Here is a 20,951-nt window from a genome sequence, read left to right on the forward strand (position 1 = left end):
GGACATCCCGCATCGAGGTGGCTCCGGCAATATAGCATGGCTAACTTACCCACATCAATGGTTTGGTATTTTCTGGGACTGCTTTGAATCTAGATCACAGTAGCATTTAGAGGATTAAGCGAGGAATGAGGCTCTGAGTCCATTTTGGTTGAGTCACGCACGCGAGACTACAAGGTTTCTCGTCAACATCGAAGAAATGCCGAGCGACTGACTTACCGAGCGAGTTTCTTCTACCGAAGCACATTGGGTGCAATGCGAAGAGAGCTGAACAAAATTGTTCATAAGACAGGTGCACCTAACGTGGCTCTTCGATGACGTTCGGGTCACTTGTCAAATTCAAATACCTGTTATAATATAATGTTTGGTGTGAAGAAAATGGCAGTGTGCCCCTGGGCTTTTTTCGAGGCCCCATGATGATCGGCCAACAGGAGAGGCTTTCATTAACCTTACTAATATATACCCCACCTTCAGAAAGCTCTAGCTTTTCTGTCTTTGGAGAGCTGTGGGAACCACGATTCCCCAGTATCATCATTGAACATTACTACGAGTCTTGCCTCCAGGGAAGGTTGCGAACCTCGAGGCTGGCTTGGCGTTCAGCGATCACGATCGCGATTCGGACTGTTCATAAATAGACCTCCAATCTGAGATCCCATTGCTTATCGTAGATTCGTCCATTTTACCCTGTCCAAAAACGATGCATACTGCTGACCTTAGAGGCAGCCATGATTGAAAAGGAACAGGACAGAGAAAGCGGCGTCCTTTTCACCTTTGCCCTCTTCCCATGTCTACGCTTGCGCGAATCTTCGGATGGGCGCCACCCGAAAACGAGGATTATGTCCAGGTCACCGTCCACCTGCCTAACTCGCTCCAAAACCCACCATTCCACATCTCCAATACCAACAATACCACGATGCGGACCCTACGTTCGAGGTATTCTAGGTCATTCTCCTCGAAAATGGACGTGATGTCACCGACATCGAGCACTTCCGCTCTGTCCAGTCGAGGGGAATCGCCCAGCAAACACCAAGAGAAGGGAAAAAACGGCGATCCGACGTGGGTAGCTCGACCTCGAAATGAGTTTATTCTCTTCCGCTGTGAGTACGTCAAGACGCATTCAAGAGAGGGAAAGCGTGTCAGACGGCCTCCTGGCGCAGAGGCGGAAAAGACGCTCTCAAAGCAAGCGGCCGAGGCATGGCACCAGTTATCTCACGAAGAGAGGATGTACTGGAGGGATCGGGCGAGCGGAGAGCGCACCGAGCATGCGAGGCGTTACCCCGACTATCGCTACCGTCCAAAGAAAAGCGCAACAGGAAGGAAGCGCAACACGCGTTCTTCCCCGGCGAAGGTACCATCCGGAAAGTCAGCATCGACGACAGCGACGGCGGTGGTCGCAGTGACGGTCAACATGGGCGCAGGGGGGATGCAACAAACGCACAGTGAAACGAGTCAAGATTCATCCAGACCGGGTTCAGGGCTGCAGACTGCATGTCGCAGGCCTACTTCTGTGCCACTACTTTTGGAGCATCAAACGAGCGTGGATTCGAACGAGCAGATAAACGTTGCCACTCACGGGCGGATGAATGGGATCGCGCCATCCTACAGTACGACGAGCATCTCTGAGGTGAGTGCAATGTTGTTCGCCAAAACCAAGACTAAGAATTCCCAGTCACTACCATGCCGTCTATACCATTCCGCGTCCATCGACAGCTTCACCACGTCGGATTACTCTTCGGCTCTACCGTCCATCACCAATTCGGTTTCCGCCAGCAGTTCATCGCTTTTGAACTGGAACGGCGGAGAGAGAACAGTCGACTCGCCAGCGCCACGCCCTGGTGCTCCATTCTTAATGTCTCCGTCACCCCTGTCGTTATCGCTATCCCCTTTAGCCATCTTCGAAGACAACACGTTTCTCTGTCAACAGGCGAAGTACCGGAACTCAGTACTCCAGCCACAGCCCTTGGGGCTCGTTGCGCAATACGACCGAAACGGTGCTTGGACGCCCAATGTGCCACTGCATTTCACAGATTCCGGACTTCTGCAAAATGCGACGAGTGGTCAGGAAATGCTGGGAGGCCCATCATCAGTCGTATACGACGGGAGAGGTCACGCGCACCTCATGTATGGATATGGCGTGGGCGCACAGGAGCCTACTTCCATGGAGCTTCAACTGGGACGAGACAGCCATGCAGACGTGTTGTTCGCGATGGACACCGAAGAGTATTTCCCCAGATTCTAAATCGAACATTTGTGTTCTTCAACGTTGATGTTGTTTTCATTTGTCCTCAGAGTACGTATTCATGCACCCCACTTTCTTGCGAGGTTTTCTTCTATCGTCGCTTGATTGTTTCTACCCCTTCTTCCATGTTGTCAGATTATTCGTCGGACATTTTACTAGGTAACTTATTCACTTGGTCGAGTTCAGTATTTTATGAAGTAAATTATCCACTTGTGTCGTACCTTACTTTTTCTTGTGTATATATCATGTTTGCACCGAGTCCAAGGCATTGAATCCTAAAGTCATCAAATCGAAAAAAAAAAACGGATGTTATTCTCGATACGGAATCAGCATGCAAGGCTCAAGGCTTGCGACTGGAAGGCGGGGCGGATCATGAGAAAATTGATCCCGAGAGTTCTGCATTCAAGTGATAGCATTCCCATGGGAGCGTCGGGTGGCGGTTCATGAAAGAGGCCGATCCCGAATACTTTACATGTTGCGTGGGTATGGAGCGGATTCCAGACTCTACGTGAATATCCAATCGTGAGATAAATAGTTACAAACCGAAACATCGCGCTACATGATCACAGGCCGTAGAATTCATCCTATTATAGAGGAGGAATGGAGGCCGCCGCCTCCTTAATCGCTTTATCGAGCGAGAGTGGCACATCCGTAATCCACCTCGTGATCAGGTCCTGGGAAGTAAAGTAAATAGTTAATACATGATTGATCTTTTCGCCAAAGCAAAACACACCAAAGCAGCTTCTGGCTGATCGAACGGTACCATATGTCTGCAGAACAAAGGGTATGGGTGAGACCGAACAAGAGGTCTGTTAGGTGAACAAGACTTACCCAGCTTCGTGAACGTTGACGTATGTGATATTACCAGCAGTGAAACCGCCGCCACCCGCGCTGCGAACTTCTCCAGCAATGCGGCCAGAGTCAAGAGTTGACCAAGGTACGGATTTGGTCTCAGAAAATTCCTTGTTGAACTTGGTTTCCAAAAGTTCAACCCAGCGTTCGTTGCCCTGTTGGAGGAATCAGAGACGTGGGTTATGGGAGGAGTTGAGTTCAACTTGCAATATAGTTACACATCAAGTCTGTAACAACAAAGTTCAATAGGTGTCTGGAGAGATATTAAATGGACTTACCAGCATTGCCAGCATAGACCAACAAGCGAATGCCGTCGTTGATGAGATCAGGGAGGAGGAGAGCGCTATTATGCATACCGTCACCGTTCATGGTGAAGGCCTGGTTGACTTCCATGTTGCAAGACGCAAATGTTTTGTCTGGGCTGACACCAAGCGCAACCTTGTTCTTGGGCTCGTTCATCCAGGTTTCAATCCAGCCCATTTGCTTGTAACAAAGGTCGCCATCCTTGGCTCGGTCGCATTTGCGTCTGACGTCGTATGGGTTGCGGCCAGTCTCTATAGGACGCTTAACCAACCGAACTACAACTAAAAGAGGAAATACATACGCATCAGGGGCCCAAAGAGCTGAGAATTGCAATACAGGACTGCTGGCACACAGGTAAACTTGGAGTTAAATTGATAACACGATTTTATGAGACGCTGGCAAGTAGGAATCTTGGACCTCAATGCGTAGCACTGGGGCCCCTCCGGATCGTCGTAAACTGGGTAAGGGCCATCACAAGCATAGTCCGCGACTGAACCCATCTGAGTGTACGCGTCCGTGAGTCCGTTTGCCAAAATGACGGATGCAAGGTTAATACGCTTCAAGTTAGCGTTGGGTGTTAACTGAAGCTCCTTGTTAGCTTTATAGATGGTATTGGCGATGTTGGGAGCATATGTTCCTCCGTAGCTCTCGGCAGCCAGGTGGAATGGTTGAGTGGAATATTTAGGGAATCTGTTAAGGAAGAGCTCTAGGAAGGCATAGACGTCCTTGCCGGCAACGGGACTGGAACTGACGGTTGTGCCGTCGTCAGCGTAGGAAAACCCAACGTTCACCGGCTGGTCGAGAAAGATGATATTTGCGTGGGAGTTCCAGCTGTAGGGGTTGTGAGTGACGCTCTTGCCGTTGTTGGCGATATTACAAGGTCCGAGCTCGAAGAGAAGACCAGTTGATGAACTGCATCCCGGTCCTCCGTTGAGCCAGAGGATAAGAGGTGCATCCGCCGGAGAATTGCGGGACTCGAAGAACCAGAAGAACAGGTGTTTATCTTCAGCGATGTCCAGATACCCTGAGTATTGCTTGACAGAGGAGTCGCACAAGTCAGGTTCTGTAACCCTCAACTGGTGTTCTGAGAATGACGGGTGGGAGACGAGCTCATCTATCATATGTACGATTATGACCAGAGCTATGACTGATTTGGAGCATACGCACAGAGGAGGTCATTCTGCTTGATAAACTCCTTTCCATCGTGGTACCATTTCTCCATGTTCTTCTTTCCCTTAAGAATAACCTTCTCCGCGTCGCTCAAGTACTCTGAGGCGTCCTTGAACACATTCTTGGAGATGCTTGGGGGTGATCGTAAGGGGACTTGGATTCCGTTGTCGGGAAACGGCGGCAAGGCATATGTGGGGATAAGAGAACCTGCAACGAGCAGCGAGAACGAAATGAAGGCTTTCATCGTCGTTCAAAGACCCTCGTGGTTCAAGTTAAGAGTCGGGCGGTCATTACGTTGTATTGATTTGCAAACACGTGATCAGTGAAGAAAACAGTTTGAGCCCACAAAAAGAAAGCCAGCACTTGTGTGAAACGCCGTTGCAAGATCGCCGCTAGGCGGACCGAAGGAGGTGGCATGGTGAATATATTGCAAGTATAGTACAGGTAATAAATTTCAGACACGAACGAAGATGCGGGTGGTACAGATGAGGTCGTAATTGTATCAAGTACAGAGTCCAGTGTCCATTATCACCAATATGCAGTTAAAATCCCTAAACGAAAAAGGTGGTCATGAGCATCGGTGTGAGTCGAAAAGGGCTAGCAGAAGAAAGTGCTCCATCAATTTAATCAGCATTATTAGGCAATATTCGGTTGTCTCCACAAGGTTCAGAACAGGTCTGAATTATATTCATCTTCTGGTGATGGGCGAGAAGGCAGAGAAATGAATGAAACTCACAAATAAAAAAGAGAAACTAAGATGTGCATGGGGCAATTCATGAGGCGAGCTAAAGGGAAGGATAGTCAGCATTAGTCCAAAGTGAAAGTTGAGAAAGGAAGGGAATAGGATCAGAAGTATTATAGGCAATATCGATTGTCCTCCGTGCCCCTTGGGGGCTCAGAACAGGTCTGATTGTTATCATCCGCAAAAAAAAGAGAAGGGGGAACAAGAGGGAAAGCAAAAGATGCTCACCAGATCAAACGTGAAAACAAACGAAACTAAACGGTGAGTACGGGCGGCATCGCGGTTGCGAATTGTCTCCATTTCTCCCTTGCAGGTGCAGACTCGCCGTACACCCAATCATCCTCATCTACCTCAATGCTCGGGCACCCCGCATCAAAGTCTTCGACATACACACCGACGCCCGCACCGTCCATAGGATCCAGAAGAAGCTCTAGACCCGGCTCGTGCTCCTCATAAGTCTTAAGTTTCTTCAAGGCAGCCATCAGGTCATCAGCAAGCGGGCAGGAATTAGGCGGGTCTTCCTTGATAGGCTCCCAGCCTACAGGAGGCGACCCGGGCGGTGAGATAAGGAAATTCTTTTCCACCGGTGGTGGTTGCAGGTAGCTCGTCTCTGGTATCCATGACGTGGATACTCCTTGTGGGATGAGCGGATTAGGGTCGGCGCGATATACGCGCAGGATCACCTGTGAACTATTTTTTCTCCGATTCAGGATAAGCATTGCGAGAAGAATGAAAAAACCCACCGATCATGCGCCGCACTTAAAACGATTGGATCACATTGCTGTTTTGCCGACTCTGCGTGGTGCTCGACTTCATAAACGACTATTATACGACCGAAACCTTGTAGGGGCACCCATTGGTTGAGAGGACCATAAGACGAAAAATGATTGCGCAACACATCTAGAATCAAGGGGTCGAAGAACGACTTGGGAAGGCTGGTCACCGTGAGTGTGTTGGTGGGATGAGACCGAGGTGGTGAGGATGGCGGTGATGGGGTGGCTGGAATGGATACGAAATATCCTGTCATGGTCGTGTGCGTTGTCCTACAAGGAGGAAGGGCTTGTGGTCATCAGAAGCAAGTTGGAGAGAATTTATAGCGAAAATTTTGTCACCATTACGTAATCCAGACGCTGTGCTATGCGCATTGCGGGGCTCTCAATTCACGCATTCACTGGCTGTTCTGCAATATGCACCGCACTGGCTAGTACGGCTAAATGTTTCCAAAGACTGGAATGTGGCCGCAGCACATTTTCTCAATAACCTGTGCACCTGGCTGACTCGGGACCGATCGAGGGTCTTAAGCTCGCTATTCCCTACCCCCCGCTATCAAGCAGTGCTTACACGGAAATATGGCACATATATTTCGAGCAGTGATGTCATCCTGTTGGACACAAACTGCATCAGCTGATGTATCCTAGAATCGGCGAGCTGGTGGTCTAGAATCGTTTAGGACGAGCGAGTATACGCTCATACATAATCAAAGGAAGAGGGCTAGCCTCAACACAACGAATCCACATGAGAACTGCCACGCGGGACCTGAGTCTGAATTCTAACTCTTATCGCGCAGTCGTTCCGTGACTTCGGCTTTCTTGGCCTCGAGTGATTTGACTTTCACTTCCTTCGAAGCGTCATATGCCACGGTGGTCTGATTAAACCTGGTACACACGTAATCAAGACGCTCTGATATGTGAAACATAATCGAACCGGTACGAAGAACAGTCTAAAAGATTAGGAGGCGCGGCGTTTATACTCTTTAGCGGAAAGAAAATGTTTCCCACCGCAGACCCAATCGCCATCTCTATTCTTCTTGTAGAGTTTGCCGGTAGGACACTTGAGCCGCTTTGTCGCAATGGTGGCCCGAGCGTTATTCGTTCTGTCGAGCCTATTCTGAAGCCTCTTCAGCTCTTTCGCATCTTCAGTTCTCATTTTGCGGGTGCTGTTGATCAGTTTCTCGAGGCGAGCGAGCTGGTCGGTACCGCCGGATGAGGCATTCGTCTGGCTCGCCATCAGCTCCCTCCTTTCTCTCTCGTGTCTATCCTGCAGATCGCTTGCCCTCTTGTCAGCATCCCTCTGCATCTGACGCCTCTCTTCATCTGACTTGTTCTGCATATCTTTAAGCTTCTTCGCGTCGGCTTCACGCTGATCCCTCGCCTCCTGCGCCATTTTTTCCATCTTCTCGTCCAAGTCTTTCTCGAGCTTTTCCTGCCTCTCCTTCGCCTCTTTTTTGGTCTTCTCCATTTCCTCCGACAACGCCTTCTCCTTTTGTTGGAACTTGGCAAGATTATCCTTCATCTCCTTCTCCGCCGCTTCAAGTTTCTCTTTCATCATAAGCAGTTCGCCTTGTAGCTGTTTTCCGGCTGCTGTTTCCGCGAATGACTTCCCCTCGTCGACCATATCTTTCGCAACAGGAGGGGTGAACGGCTTTTCGTTCATGAGATCCTCCATAAACGACCTAAGGTCAGTAAAATGGTCAATCTGGGCAGGATATGATAGTCTGGGGACTTACTCCATTTTCGGAGAGTTCTTTCTGAAGGGAGCCATATTTCTTCAAAGAGATGACCGAAAAATTTCTTGGAATAGAGAGGAGAATGAATACGATGCAAGGACACTGCAGTAATCACGCAAAGGGGTGGGGATTTTATACGCATCGCGCCGGGTCATCGTGACAGACCCGAAAATCAGGATTGCGTTCGACAAAAAGGTAGATCAGCGGTTTGGGAATCCGGAGACAGACATTCCTAGATCTTACAGATAACAAAAAAGGGTTAAATTGTCGTGGCACGCCTTTCCCGCATGTAGCTGCGAGGGGTAGTGGGTTTTCAAACGATTGTATTGCGCCAAAGTATCCAAGATGTCCCAATTATCCAGAAATAGTAAAGGATATTTTAAATGGGCAATGCGCAGTTGGATATGGGAAACGGAATATAGAGAAGTAGCAAATAGTGGTATGTCGTCTAATCGTACAGATTGAAGCGGGCAGTGGTGGAGCCCCTCGCGGCCATATCCCTCCAGAACTTCTGCATTAACATCCCCTCGCGCTTTTCACAGTCCAGTGTTCCCTCGATATCAGAGGAGGGAGGCCAGAAGCTTGTCATGAGGCGAACGTTTTTGAAATTCTCTTCTCCAATCAATTTTTCGAACATGGTGCGGTTTGCGATATCGGTTCCAGTCATTCTGACCTTCCTGATATCGCGCATGTAGATAATCCCGTTGATCACTGCGCCACCTTGGGCTGAATACCTAGTGAGTATTGAATGAAATTAGTCGTCTGAAATTGCAGTATGAACGAGTTCAATCCCGTACCTTTCTGCAAGCCAATCAGCGATAGTGGCGGCGATCGTCATTTCGGGTCTGAAAGTATCGTCGAATCCGGGAGTGTCGACCAGCATGACTTCGCGACCTCCAATGACGGCTTGGGCGCTGGCGATATCCTGTGTCACGGATTCGAGATCGTCCCCGGTTCTAAGCTGCTTATCTTCCTCAAGGAATGTGTTGATAAACTATGAATCAAAGGCTTAAGATAAGCAATAATCGCGGTATTGACAAAGATGAAACTGGGACGTACGGTAGTCTTTCCGCTGCCAGTGCAGCCCATGAGACTAGTGAACCATGAATATGATGAGCCAAACGCACCAAATTGCACGAAATACTTACAGAATGACAGGCACTGGAGTGGTCTTAGTGGGCATTGTAAAAGCCAGCTACGGTATTCGTTGGGTTGGCAGGAATAACACGCTCTCAACAGAGTTTTTATTCGATTCGGGGGATTCTCCGGTTTCGCTTTTTTGGATTTAGATTATCATATCGAAAATGGAATTCGTCGCAAAGTCATCGATCTCCAAACTTTCACTGCGAATTGCTTCTGTCAAAACACAACAGTTATCCCAGCATGAGGCCGAAACAGGATAGGTTGATTAGCATCTTCTTGAGGGAGATGTCGGCGGTGAATTCTGCCAGTGATTGTTATCCATCACCGAACGATAACAGCGAGGCTAAATGCTGTCATGAGTCTATCGGTATAACAGCGAGACAATGCGGTCATGAGTCGATTGGTATATCTCGATCTGAATCGCCGACCTTCCGCCTTCTTTCTGGTAGCCGGAGTTGCAGCCTAAGTCGCAGAAGGAGAACTAAGAAGAGCTACATAATTGTTATTCATTGTTTGTTTTTCTGCACCCACCCAAACCAAACACGTTCACATGATCGGCAGATCAGCCCGACGATTCAGCAGGAGCTTCGCTGTCTGTAGACACTGGCATGGATAACATTGTTACGAAGCGACCCTCTCCAATTGAAGTCTTATCGTCACGGCCACGGGGTTCTCGCGGGATGTATTGTGTGCGTCTATCGTGTTCATTTCTATCTAACCATGTGCTAACGACATGTTCTTCCAGTACTCATACTTATACTAAACTATGTACCTGCAAGGACATTGTCAACTGTTAGCTACCTATTATTACAACGGCTCGAACAGCGCATTTTTCAGTGCGTGAAACAAGGATTGATGAGAATGCTTGGATTATACGGAATGAAAGAGGTTTCTGTGTCCCTGGCAAAGGTATGTTGGATGAGGCTTTTCTGCGCTAATACTGATTGTGGTCCAATGTAGGATTCATAAACGAGAGTGGGCAAGATCACGAGCCCGACTGTGCAAGCCGGTGCAAGTCAAGTTGTGCTCATAACGAGAATATGACATGTTCGGATTTCCCTTGGATCTCCCAAATATTCAAAACGCATGCGAAAATAGATAGGAAATTTTCTGTCTACTCAGAAATCGCGCCTGTGGGAATTGGTTGATAACCGCGTAAAATTGACCTGGCTAGAAGAAAAAACTCGGGATGAAAGGAGGGCTAATGTCATTTAACACCTACGCGGTCGACAACCGGGCTGATAGTACTGGGGGGGTGCAGCATTTGCTTGTCGCCATGCTTGGACTTGAGGATAAGCCAAATACTCGTTCATGGACATTGGGGGCGCTGCAGGAGGAATAAATGGCGGGGGTGCAGGAGGAATAAATGGCGGTGTAGGAGGAATAAATGGCGGTGCAGGAGGAATAAATGGCGGTGCAGGAGGAATAAATGGCGGGGGCAGAATAAATGGCGGGGGCAGAATAAATGGCGGGGGCGGGGGCGGTGGTGGTGGTGGTGGAGGCGGGGGCGGGGGCGGGGGCGGCGGCGGTGGTGGTGGTGGTGGTGGTGGTGGAGGCCCTGGTCCAGTTATCTCCTGAAACGGATCTCCGGGCGGTGGTGGTGGTGGTCTAATCCCCTCCTGAATCGGATCTTTACCGCGGTCCGCTGCTGCTTTCGCAGCAGATGCTCGGCGCTTCCGCTCCCTTTCGGCGCGTTTCATCTCCAGCTCCCTGCGTTTCTGCTCAGCCTGCGCCATGCGTCTCTTGATATTCTTGATTTCCGCGCGATTTATATTCGATCTCATTACCTCTTGCTTCATCTGTTGCTCGAGGAGATCAACGGCCTGGTCGGACAGCTTCGCAATTCTTTCATCGTCCGCTGCCTTCGCTAGTAAATCTGCCTTCAATCGGTCCTCCCTATCCGCAATGTCCTGAAGCTTTTGGTCGAGGGCTCTCTGAAGATCTCTTTTTGCGGCGTCCGACTTGCGCTCCATATCAGAGAGAAATTGCCGGCTCTGTTCCTTATCCTTTCTCAATGATTCTGTCTGCTTTCTCAACTTGTCCCCGCTTTTTTTCTCAAGCTTCTCAAGGCGCTCTTTCGCGTCGGCTTTCTCCTTAGCAATGAGCATTTCCATCTCCTTCTCCTTCAGCTGGAATTTCTTCGTCTCCTCCTCGAGATCGGCTTTGGACTGCTTTAATTTGGTGTATAGTTCGTGAAGCTCTCCAAGAACGAATTTCCCCGCAGCGGTGTCGGCGAAAGTCATTTGGTGATCGACCATCTCCTTCGAGACACGCGGAATAAAACCAGGCGTATGCATAAGCTCCCATATTACGCGACTACAGAAACAGAAACTTGGTTTATTGTTAGACAATTTGATATTCAGAATGACACGTACGTGATCTCCTCAAGGCCACCTCTGGGGTATGACTCTCCCTGTGTCATTTTCGCAAGGTGTGGAGGATATTCGAGATTCGAGAATTTTGAGAGGCTAACTAGAGTCGGGATGTACGTTGAACAGAGCAGTATATCGATAACAAGACGTAATCTTGGAGGTCAACAACGAAGTTGAAGGAACGAATACTTAGATGTCAGCAGGAACTCTTTTTGTCAAAGATTTCGCTCTGTATGTTCACCCAAAATGCAGTGCGTGTCCAAATTTATTCAACCGTAGACCCGAAGATTCGAAGACCTCGAATGATTTCCCAACACACGAGGGGAGCACGAATATTCCACCTGTCAGATGCACCTTATATATCGAAAGGCACCGATTCACAGCCCCAAAATCTGAAAACCGGGAGGTAAAAATGAGGCGATGGGTAGATAACATACACGATGCTTTGACAACAACATCCGGCCGACGCAGCTTATGTTTCAGAATAGAATACGAAGATATCTCAACCTACCTTGGAAGGAGAGCCCCCAACATTCGGATTCAGAGCGTAAATACGATGGCCACAAATATAAGCCCCGTTTTCTGCTCGGTGTAAAACATCCCGTTTTCTCATTAACCATATTCCGCTGCTCCGTAATGGCACCTGGATCAAATGCAAGACACAGAGCGTTAGTCATTATCTTGTTTCGTGGAGAACATCAATCTGAGTTGATTGTTAGCGACGTTGTAGACGACTTATCTCACCAAACACCATTCATTCCCAGAGCCACGAGGGAAATGGCGGAGAACAACATATCTTTCAAAGAAACGGAGGCTGGGAAGGCACTAGAAAGCGATGTCGAGCGTCTTAATAAGAAGCTCGAAGATATGGAGAAAGACATGCAGGATAAAACTAAGGCGCTTGACGATCAGAAGAAGGAGATGCGCGAGGTGGCTGCGAAACACCAAGAGAACATGAAGGAGTTGCAGGGTAATTTCGATGCGGAGATGGCAAAGGAGAAGCAGAGGTCGAAAGATGAGCAAGCAAGAATGGCGAAGATGCTCGAAGAGGGGCAAGCAAAGGCGGCTTCGCAGCTGAAGACGCAATACGAGACCTCGGAAGCTAAAATGAGGGCGATGATGGATCGAGCGAGCGCTGAGCGTCTTAATATGCAAAGGCAGCACGATTACGCTCGAAATTCTTGGCAGCAGAGTATTGATAGATTGGGGAATCTGGTCAGTGAGGAGACGTCAGCCAGGAGGACGGCTGAGCAGAGGGTGAGCACTCTGCAGCAGAAGGTTAGAGAGCTGGAGAGAGCCTGGGCTAAGATTGACAAGGAGAATGATAAATTGCTTGACCAGTTGATCGAGGCAGCTGACACGGAGGAGAGGCTGAGGAACAGAATTAGGAAGTTGCAACGCTGAGATTAGACTTAGGTAGTTTCTCACTGTCGCCGCCTTACTACAGCCTATCCCATTCAAGTTGTGCCGGGTCTCATTTCACTGGCTGTTTCGGAATCTGCACCGCACCTGGTACGGCTGAATGTCTCCAAAGACTGGAATGTGGCCGCCGCAGCACATTTTCTCAACGACCTGCCAGCGTGCACCTTGCTGACTCAGGACAAAACAACAATCGAGGCTCTTGAAGTCGCTATTCCGTACCCCCCCCCGCTATCAAGCAGTGCTCAAGGCGTACATCCACGATTTACATGGAGATATGATGGCACATATATTTCGAGCAGTGATGTCACAGGCTGTCGGACAAAAACTCCATCAACTGATGTATCAGGCTAGAATCGGCGAGTTGGTAGCTAGGTCTAAACGTTTAGCAAGATAATACATTCCACGAGCGAGTACGCTCATCCATAATCCAAAGCAAGAGTGCTAACTTCAACACGACGAATCCGCATGAGAACTGCCACGCGGGACCCCAGTCTGCATTCTAACTCTTATCGCGCAGTCGTTCCGTCACTTCGGCTTTCTTGGCCTCGAGTGCTTTGACTTTCTCTTCCTTCGAAGCGTCATACGACACGGTGGTCTGGTTAAACCTGGTGCATAGATCTACTGTCAGGATCAAGAAGGTTGAAAAGATCCCCCGAAAAGCTCACGGATTCTCTGGAGACTTTTGGAATTGCTTGTAGAGCAGGTCCTACAGCGTAACATGGACACCGTCAGAAAATGTAAAGATATAAGCGAATATGTCAGTCACCTTGTACTGCTGTAGACGCAATCCTGGGTGCTGGAGTAAACGTGAGTGAGATGCGAAGTAAAGGTTGAATGAAGAGGACCACCTCCTGCCTGACGATCGGGAGTTCACGTTCCGTGTACGCTTCATACGCAGCCTAAAGTGAACAGCATAAGAAGACGATCGGAAGGCAGTGAATGTCAGTCCGAGATCCTATCTTACCTTGAAACGACGCTGGAGAATTCGAGAAATCAGATCGTCTACAACTCTGAAGGTAAAGGAACAGATGAATACCTCGGGATGCCTCTCGATGCCTGCAGCCTGCTGACCAACACTGGCCTTATCCATCTTCGCAGTCACAACCTCAAGCAGATCCAAAGCATTATCAATACCCGTCGCAGCAAAGCTCTCCACTTCAGCCGCAGGCTCGCTGCCCGTCGGCGGCCTCTCCCCACCGTCATCGGCAATCCCACCAGCAGCAGCAATCGCTCCTGGGCCAGCAGGTTTGGCGTCAGCCTTTTTCTTCGCGCCAGCCTTCGGCGCAGCCTTGACTTTGGGGGCAGCCGCAGCCTCCTCTTCAGCAAGCAACCGCGCGGTCTCCGCTTTTCGTGCAAGCTCTGCCTTGCGTTTTTCTTCTTTCTCCTCCGCCTTTGCCTTCCCACCTTTCACGTCCTTATCCTTCCATGCATCGGCCTCTTTTCTTTCCTATGGTAGAATGGGAGATTTGGTTGATCAGAGTCCATCCATGACTTCACATCGCATCAAAGAATTAACCAACTCACTTTCTCAGCAGCAGCTTGCTCCTGCTTCTTGGCTTCGTTCTCGGCCTTCTTCGATCTTCCACTCTCCTTCTTTGCATTGCCACCCTTGGGAGGCATGGTGATTGAAGCTGGAGAATTTACAGAGATCGCTCGAGGATTTAACCTTGTATTGAAGTAATCTAGACAGGAGATGAGTGTGTTGTGCAAGTTAGGTGCCGAAATGCTTACCAGATGGTCAAAAGAGATTTGTACTGACTCAAAACTTGCAATTAGTGCTATCTAATCTAGCTGATCCTTACGTCATTGGGCATTCCATGACATTGACATAAGAGTACAAATGGTACTGTGCATAGACCGCACATAGATCGTCCAGATTATTAAAATAAATACCAGAACTCCCAAGACCGATTAAAAGCTTATCCAGAATGATTGTAAGGCTTCACGAGCAAAGGCATCTGATTTCCTGCATTTGGCTCCGTCACAACCAATGGTCGCTGGACGATACCCGCCTTTTTGGCGATATCCTGGGGCGGGACAGCAAGTTCGAACTCAAATGCTCGGATCAATGTGAATAGTAACGCCTTCATCCTGTTAAGAAATTAGGTCGTTAGATGCACCAATATTTATAAAATGCCAGCGTACTCGACGAGGGAGAATCGGTAGCCGATACAAGCTCGAGGTCCGCCAAGGAATGTAAGCATGTTACCCCACACTCCAGGAATATGAGTTGCGGCTTCAGGAGTGGATTGCCATCGTTCGGGCCTGACAAGTAGATGTACGTTAGCTGACATCCCAAAGAAAGACACAAACACGTACTTAAACTCGAACGAATCTTCTCCCCAAATGCTTTTAGATCTATTCAACAGCAAAATTGGAATGAGTACAGTTTGACCTTTCCGAACGCTATAAGCAACAAGTCAACCGCCACCCTGACTAGAGAGAACGATACTTACTGAAGGGTGTCGTGTTCGACGCCGTATTTATCTGTAAAGGGGGTTGAGAGAGGAAGTATATCGTCCTTCATCGCAATCCGCATGGTGGATGGCACTGGAGCGTGCACACGGAGGGTTTCACGGACAACGGCGTCAAGATATGGAAGCGCGTTGAGATCGTCCATCGTTGGGTTGTCCGTAGAAACAGTTAAAAGTTCCTCCCGAAGCTTTGATTGGGCTTCTGGGGCTTGAGTCAAGGCGTAAAGAGCCCATGTAGTCGCTGTGCTGTGATCCGCTGTCAGAATGGCTAGGCCTTACAGCCAACTTGAACCGTAATCTACCTTGTTGTTTCGTGTCCAGCTACCAAAAATGTTGGAACCTCTGCCCAATCAGGTCAAAAGTGGTAAATTGAAGATGACAGTCACACGCACGAGCCAATACATCCTCGTCCGTCATGCGTTGGCTCTCCGGCAAATCAGTGGCCATATTGGCCCTCAGTAAAAGGCTGAGCAAGTCGCGAGACTTCCATGAAGTCTTCTCCATTTTCTCGCCGTGAGCAAGAGCAGTCTTACTCTCTGAGAGGAGCTCTTTCCCAATGCGATCCATGGTACGCGAAGCGCGATTTGCATCCGCATCACCCTCCGCTCGCTAAATCCACAATCTCAATTAGAGTTTTATGTCAACGCTCAATGAAGGAGAGCTTACGATAAAGCGGAGAGGCGGGAATAAGCCCCTGAGCATGAATAGCATGTTCATGCGTGTTCTCGAACGAAAGATGGTGGAGAAAGCCTCGTTGAGCTCGTTCTTGTTGGCATCACCTTTAAGCGCGTCAAACTTGTAATTAAACCCTAGAAACATTTGTCAGAGTAAACAAACAAGGAGATGAACGACATTACCTGCAAGGCCAATGACGTCCAGAGTCATTTTGCTAAGCCAGGAAAGCAGTTAGGGCAGTCAAATGGGTCCATCACTGATGGGCCAGCGGTGTGTGACAGGCGCCCATCAACAGCGGGCCAGCGGACTCGGCCGAGCTGTCAAGAATTCGGCCTTGGGAATGACTGGGCCGAGACTCTAAAATAGGCCATGCGACATGGGTGGGCCGCACGAACAGAGCCCCATAGAGGACGGATCGGCCCACTTTGCCTCTGGCGCCCATGGGTTGCGCCCAATTGCACAGATCCCATTGTTGCGCCCATCGTTCTTTCAGGCAGTTAACCAGAGTGCTGCCTCGTTAGTACCACTGTGGGGGACCACACAGGAGAAAGTTAAATAGATATATTATTAACCTGTTGTATGTGAAGTAAGTATTTAAATGTGTTGACAGCAGCCTCGTTGTTGCGCCTGCAGGCAACAACAGGTGAATTTTTCGCCATGGATGGGTGGCATGAAAAAAAGCCCCTCATACAATGGGTCAGCCCACTTTGGCAGAGGTTTATGGCACCCATGCACTGCACCCATTGGTCTCATTGGCGAGTCCCAACCTGTGCAATTATTTTGCACTCCATGAGAGGCACAATTCTTTTGCGCTCCATGGGGGGCGCAATTATTTTGTCATCTAGAGGTGCAATTATTTTGTGCTCCATGAGAGGTGCAATTATTTTGCGCTCCAGGGCGCAATTACTTGCACTCTATGGGGGAGCAATTCTTTTGCACTCTAGAGGTGCAATTATTTCAAGCTCCATGAGAGGCGCAATTCTTTTGCGCTCCATGGGGGGCGCAATTCTTTTGCAGTCCAGGGCGCAATTATTTGTGCTCCAGGGTGCAATTACTTGCGCTCTATGGGGGCGCAATTATTTTGCGCTCTAGAGGTGCAATTATTTCAAGCTCCATGAGAGGCGCAATTCTTTTGCGCTCCACAGGGGGCGCAATTATTTTGCACTCCAGGGCACAATTACTTGTGCTCTATGGGGGCGCAATTCTTTTGCGCTCTAGAGGTGCAATTATTTCAAGCTCCATGAGAGGCGCAATTCTTTTGCGCTCCACAGGGGGCGCAATTAGTTTGCGCTCTAGAGGTGCAATTATTTCAAGCTCCATGAGAGGTGCAATTCTTTTGTGCTCCATTGGGGGCGCAATTCTTTTGTACTCCAGGGCGCAATTATTTTTGCTCCAGGGCGCAATTACTTGCGCTCTATGGGGGCGCAATTATTTTGCACTCTAGAGGTGCAATTATTTTAAGCTCCATGAGAGGCGCAATTCTTTTGCGCTCCATGGGGGGCGCAATTCTTCTGCACTCCAGGGCGCAATTATTTGTGCTCCAGGGCGCAATTACTTGCGCTCTATGGGGGTGCAATTATTTTGCCCTCTAGAGGTGCAATTATTTCAAGCTCCATGAGAGGCGCAATTCTTTTGTGCTCCAGGGCGCAATTATTTGTGCTCCAGGGCACAATTACTTTTGCGCTCTAGAGGTGCAATTATTTCAAGCTCCATGAGAGACACAATTCTTTTGCGCTCCATGGGGGGTGCAATTCTTTTGCGCTCCAGGGTGCAATTATTTGTGCTCCAGAGCGCAATTATTCTGAGCTCTACAGGGGGTGCAATTATCTCAAGCTCCACAAGGGGTGAAATTATCTGTATTCCATGGGGGGGACAATTATTTTGAGTTCCATAAGGGATGCAATTCTTTTGCACTCCACAGGAGGCGCAATTCTTTTGCACTCCACAGGGGGCACAATTCTTTCAAGTGCCACTGTATGTACCTTGTGCTTTGATAGGGTTACAAATATTCTGTGTCCAGCATTGTTTCAATGTCAGAGTGCGCCCAATGTGAAATGGGCACGAAATGTCATGTCAGAGTGCACCCAATGTGAATGCACATCAAATGTGTGCACTAAGTATGCATCTGCACCTGTTATTTTTCAGTGTGTATTTCCACCCATTATTCTTTTGCATGAAATGTTGAGTGCGCCCAATGTGAATGGGCATGTGAGTGGGCGCCAAGTCACTATATTCCCATGGCATTTATTTTGCACAAAAAATATGCGCCCCCCCAATTGTAGTAAATGCGTGGACCAAAGTAGTTTGTAGCTGCCCTGCTGAATGACATCATGTGCCCCACTGAAACTATTTTTTTGCGCCAAATGATGTTTGGACTTTGTCAAAATTTGGCCATGTCCGGTATATTTTCCAGCTCAGGGTGTGGGGGAAGAAGCTTGAATGTACAAATTTAGTATCATTAGAATTGTATAAATGTCCTCTATCGATCTATACCTATTAGAAAAGCACCAGTAGTTGTGTAAATATTTTATGGCAGCAAAAGACTTGAAAGATGTTGGAAGGGCCAAGCAAACAAAGGCAAACATTCCGATAATTCTACAAGTTCATGCTACAAAACATGGGGGAAGAAGCTTGGATGCCCAAACAAGCTGGAATCATAATTTAGATGCAATTCAGCATCTACTGATACCATTTTTTAGAGCAACGGTTGTTTGTGGCCAACTGAATTCAATACTCAGCTGTTTTGTCTAGGCTGTCACGCTCTCACAAGTGTGATTTTTCTGTCAAGCATGTTGCGTTGATTATTGTCCAGAGCTTTGCAGTGCTCTTCTTCGTTTCTTAAGGCTCAGCCAAAAGTTACAGAGAAAGATAACTATATATTGGATAAAAGTAGCTGTAGGTTACTGGCTGAGAGCCATCTTGCAAATCTATGGAATCCATCCCGAAAATTCATGAAATCCATCCACCATTCCAGGAATTCCATCTTCAATTCCTGTAGATTAAACCAGGAAGTGTACTTCTGGAGCCCAGAGCCCAGCCTATATCCTGTACCATCCAAGAGAGTGAAATATGGGGCATTTGGGAGGCACCAATGTGATTTGGGAGTGACCTGGAGGGTGGGGGAGAATGGGAAGGCAGTAAAAAATGCGAAATATGAGAGAGCATGGGGAGTATCATCACCTACCCATGTCTGGACACCTTAGAAAGTCAGGATAGGACCATAAAATGTTTTGGAAATGGGAGGAGAATGGGATGGCAGAAAAAAATGTGAAATAGGAGAGAGCATGAGAGGTATCATCACCTACCCATGTCTGGACACCTTAGAAAGTCAGAATAGAACACATTGAGCGCACTCTGATGGGCACATTCTGATGGGCGCACTCTGATGGGCGCACTCTGATGGGCGCACTCTGATGGGCGCACTCTGACATTTGGTGCACATTCCCATTGGGCGCTCTCCAAATACATACTGAAAAACAACAAGTGCAGATGCACACTTGTTGCAGGTATATACTAACTTGGCACCCACTCACATTTGGCACACCTTCACATTGGGCTCATATTTCATTTGGTGCACATTCACATTGGGCACACTCTGACATTTCGTGTGCATTCACATTGGGCACACTCCGATATTTCATGTGTATTCACATTGGGCGCACTCTGACATTTCATGAAGAAAAATAATAGGCGCAAATACACACTTGGCGCCCACTCATGTTTGGTGGAAATCCACATGGCAAAATTGGTGCACAAAATAATGGGCACAGATACACATTGGAATATAATGGGCGCAGATACACACTCGGTATTGACAGTTATGGTGCCCACCTGAAGCACCAATGGGCATGACAATCTGACACTGGCAGTGTCTTGGTGCCCACTCACATTTGTATTCACTACACAATGCTGGACACAGGCTATTTGTGACCCTGTCAACAGCACAAGGTACATACAGTGGCACTTGAAAGAATTGTGCCCCCTGTGGAGTGTACATCCCTCATGGAGCTCGAAATAATTGCACCCCCCATGGAATGCAAATAATTTCGCCCCTCGTGGAGCTCGAGATAATTGCACCCCCTGTAGAGCTCAGAATAATTGCGCCCCCATGCAGCGCAAAAGAATTGCGCCTCTCATGGAGCTTGAAATAATTGCACCTCTAGAGCACAAAATAATTGCTCCCCATAGAGTGCAAAATAATTGCTCCCCCATAGAGCACAAGTAATTGCGCCCTGGAGCGCAAAAGAATTGCGCCTCGTGCCCTCTGTAGAGCTCAAAATAATTGTGCTTCCCTGGAGCACAAAAGAATTGCTAGAGCACAAAATAATTGCGCCCCATAGAGTGCAAAATAATTGCTCCCCCATAGAGCACAAGTAATTGCGCCCTGGAGCACAAAAGAATTGTGCCTCGTGCCCTCTGTAGAGCTCAAAATAATTGTGCTTCCCTGGAGCACAAAAGAATTGCTAGAGCACAAAATAATTGCGCCCCATAGAGTGCAAAATAATTGCTCCCCCATAGAGCACAAGTAATTGCGCCCTGGAGCACAAAAGAATTGTGCCTCGTGCCCTCTGTAGAGCTCAAAATAATTGTGCTTCCCTGGAGCACAAAAGAATTGCTAGAGCACAAAATAATTGCGCCACATAGAGTGCAAAATAATTGCTCCCCCATAGAGCACAAGTAATTGCGCCCTGGAGCGCAAAAGAATTGCGCCTCGTGCCCTCTGTAGAGCTCGAAATAATTGTGCTTCCCTGGAGCACAAAAGAATTGCGCCCGTTGTGGAGCTTGAAATATTTGCGCCTCTACAGCACAAAATAATTGCACCCCCCATAGAGTGCAAATAATTGTGCCCCTTGTGGAGCTCAAAATAATTGTGCCTGTAGAGCGCAAAATAATTGCACAGGTTAGGACTCACCAATGAGACCAATGGGTGTAGTGCATCAGTGCCATAAATCCCTGCCAAAGTGGGCCAGGCATTGACTACAATTGGGGGGGCACATATTTTTTGTGCAAAATAAATGCCATAGGAACATAGTGACTTGGCGCCCATTCACATACA

General features: G+C 48.3%; 9 protein-coding genes across 9 annotated transcripts; 2 read left to right on the forward strand and 7 right to left on the reverse strand.

Annotated features, from left to right (window-relative positions):
• Positions 1 to 781: 781 nt before the first annotated feature.
• LACBIDRAFT_293340 (uncharacterized protein) lies at positions 782 to 2,236 on the forward strand (the record flags this gene model as incomplete). The annotated part of the gene is made up of 1 exon (XM_001878116.1): positions 782 to 2,236. The coding sequence occupies one exon, from the start codon at positions 782 to 784 to the stop codon at positions 2,234 to 2,236; it is 1,455 nt and encodes a 484-aa protein (XP_001878151.1).
• Positions 2,237 to 2,745: 509 nt separating this feature from the next.
• Positions 2,746 to 4,512, reverse strand: LbPR_S3 (serine carboxypeptidase; the record flags this gene model as incomplete). Its single annotated transcript, XM_001878468.1, has 6 exons — positions 2,746 to 2,910; positions 2,970 to 3,006; positions 3,068 to 3,243; positions 3,323 to 3,341; positions 3,363 to 3,642; positions 3,693 to 4,512. The coding sequence occupies 6 exons, from the start codon at positions 4,510 to 4,512 to the stop codon at positions 2,824 to 2,826; spliced, it is 1,419 nt and encodes a 472-aa protein (XP_001878503.1). The 3' UTR covers positions 2,746 to 2,823.
• A 1,045-nt stretch (positions 4,513 to 5,557) lies between these two features.
• LACBIDRAFT_293342 (uncharacterized protein) lies at positions 5,558 to 6,368 on the reverse strand (the record flags this gene model as incomplete). Its single annotated transcript, XM_001878469.1, has 2 exons — positions 6,047 to 6,368; positions 5,558 to 5,993 (listed from the first exon to the last, which is right to left on the reverse strand). The coding sequence occupies exons 1-2, from the start codon at positions 6,328 to 6,330 to the stop codon at positions 5,558 to 5,560; spliced, it is 720 nt and encodes a 239-aa protein (XP_001878504.1). The 5' UTR covers positions 6,331 to 6,368.
• A 564-nt stretch (positions 6,369 to 6,932) lies between these two features.
• LACBIDRAFT_315750 (uncharacterized protein) lies at positions 6,933 to 7,896 on the reverse strand. The gene is made up of 2 exons (XM_001878470.1): positions 7,810 to 7,896; positions 6,933 to 7,755 (listed from the first exon to the last, which is right to left on the reverse strand). The coding sequence occupies exons 1-2, from the start codon at positions 7,842 to 7,844 to the stop codon at positions 7,032 to 7,034; spliced, it is 759 nt and encodes a 252-aa protein (XP_001878505.1). The 5' UTR covers positions 7,845 to 7,896; the 3' UTR covers positions 6,933 to 7,031.
• Positions 7,897 to 8,116: 220 nt separating this feature from the next.
• LACBIDRAFT_293344 (uncharacterized protein) lies at positions 8,117 to 9,024 on the reverse strand. The gene is made up of 4 exons (XM_001878471.1): positions 8,958 to 9,024; positions 8,869 to 8,902; positions 8,607 to 8,803; positions 8,117 to 8,543 (listed from the first exon to the last, which is right to left on the reverse strand). The coding sequence occupies exons 1-4, from the start codon at positions 8,990 to 8,992 to the stop codon at positions 8,258 to 8,260; spliced, it is 552 nt and encodes a 183-aa protein (XP_001878506.1). The 5' UTR covers positions 8,993 to 9,024; the 3' UTR covers positions 8,117 to 8,257.
• A 761-nt stretch (positions 9,025 to 9,785) lies between these two features.
• On the reverse strand, positions 9,786 to 11,374 carry LACBIDRAFT_324804 (uncharacterized protein; the record flags this gene model as incomplete). Its single annotated transcript, XM_001878472.1, has 3 exons — positions 9,786 to 9,949; positions 10,175 to 11,268; positions 11,328 to 11,374. 3 exons carry the CDS (start codon positions 11,372 to 11,374, stop codon positions 9,786 to 9,788), a joined length of 1,305 nt encoding a protein of 434 aa, XP_001878507.1.
• Positions 11,375 to 11,941: 567 nt separating this feature from the next.
• On the forward strand, positions 11,942 to 12,581 carry LACBIDRAFT_293345 (uncharacterized protein; the record flags this gene model as incomplete). Its single annotated transcript, XM_001878117.1, has 2 exons — positions 11,942 to 11,992; positions 12,044 to 12,581. Coding segments are annotated over exons 1-2 (570 nt in total), but the record flags the coding sequence as incomplete, so codon positions are not given.
• A 528-nt stretch (positions 12,582 to 13,109) lies between these two features.
• LACBIDRAFT_293346 (uncharacterized protein) lies at positions 13,110 to 14,446 on the reverse strand. Its single transcript, XM_001878473.1, has 7 exons — positions 14,271 to 14,446; positions 13,783 to 14,193; positions 13,711 to 13,722; positions 13,595 to 13,645; positions 13,513 to 13,542; positions 13,412 to 13,452; positions 13,110 to 13,351 (listed from the first exon to the last, which is right to left on the reverse strand). Exons 1-7 carry the CDS (start codon positions 14,364 to 14,366, stop codon positions 13,246 to 13,248), a joined length of 747 nt encoding a protein of 248 aa, XP_001878508.1. The 5' UTR covers positions 14,367 to 14,446; the 3' UTR covers positions 13,110 to 13,245.
• Positions 14,447 to 14,665: 219 nt separating this feature from the next.
• Positions 14,666 to 16,105, reverse strand: LACBIDRAFT_315756 (cytochrome P450; the record flags this gene model as incomplete). The annotated part of the gene is made up of 8 exons (XM_001878474.1): positions 14,666 to 14,837; positions 14,892 to 15,011; positions 15,066 to 15,152; positions 15,203 to 15,466; positions 15,523 to 15,562; positions 15,613 to 15,829; positions 15,887 to 16,029; positions 16,078 to 16,105. The coding sequence occupies 8 exons, from the start codon at positions 16,103 to 16,105 to the stop codon at positions 14,666 to 14,668; spliced, it is 1,071 nt and encodes a 356-aa protein (XP_001878509.1).
• Positions 16,106 to 20,951: the final 4,846 nt, after the last annotated feature.

Source organism: Laccaria bicolor, genomic scaffold, assembly GCF_000143565.1.
Source record: "Laccaria bicolor S238N-H82 LACBIscaffold_6 genomic scaffold, whole genome shotgun sequence".
In the NCBI taxonomy this organism is placed as follows: domain Eukaryota; kingdom Fungi; phylum Basidiomycota; class Agaricomycetes; order Agaricales; family Hydnangiaceae; genus Laccaria; species Laccaria bicolor.

What these genes read in the sequence shown, in the direction of transcription:
- LACBIDRAFT_315750 (XM_001878470.1), bottom strand. Translation starts at nt 7,844, where the DNA reads ATGGCTCCCTTCAGAAAGAACTCTCCGAAAATGGA. An exon ending in AAGAACTCTCCGAAAATGGA is followed by an intron (nt 7,756 to 7,809) that starts GTAAGTCCCCAG and finishes TACTGACCTTAG; the next exon opens with GTCGTTTATGGAGGATCTCA.
- LACBIDRAFT_293344 (XM_001878471.1), bottom strand. Translation starts at nt 8,992, where the DNA reads ATGCCCACTAAGACCACTCCAGTGCCTGTCATTCT. An exon ending in CTGGCAGCGGAAAGACTACC is followed by an intron (nt 8,804 to 8,868) that starts GTACGTCCCAGT and finishes TTTGATTCATAG; the next exon opens with TTTATCAACACATTCCTTGA. An exon ending in GCTGATTGGCTTGCAGAAAG is followed by an intron (nt 8,544 to 8,606) that starts GTACGGGATTGA and finishes AATACTCACTAG; the next exon opens with GTATTCAGCCCAAGGTGGCG.
- LACBIDRAFT_293346 (XM_001878473.1), bottom strand. Translation starts at nt 14,366, where the DNA reads ATGCCTCCCAAGGGTGGCAATGCAAAGAAGGAGAGTGGAAGATCGAAG. An exon ending in AGCAAGCTGCTGCTGAGAAA is followed by an intron (nt 14,194 to 14,270) that starts GTGAGTTGGTTA and finishes ATTCTACCATAG; the next exon opens with GAAAGAAAAGAGGCCGATGC. An exon ending in TCCCGATCGTCAGGCAGGAG is followed by an intron (nt 13,543 to 13,594) that starts GTGGTCCTCTTC and finishes CGTTTACTCCAG; the next exon opens with CACCCAGGATTGCGTCTACA.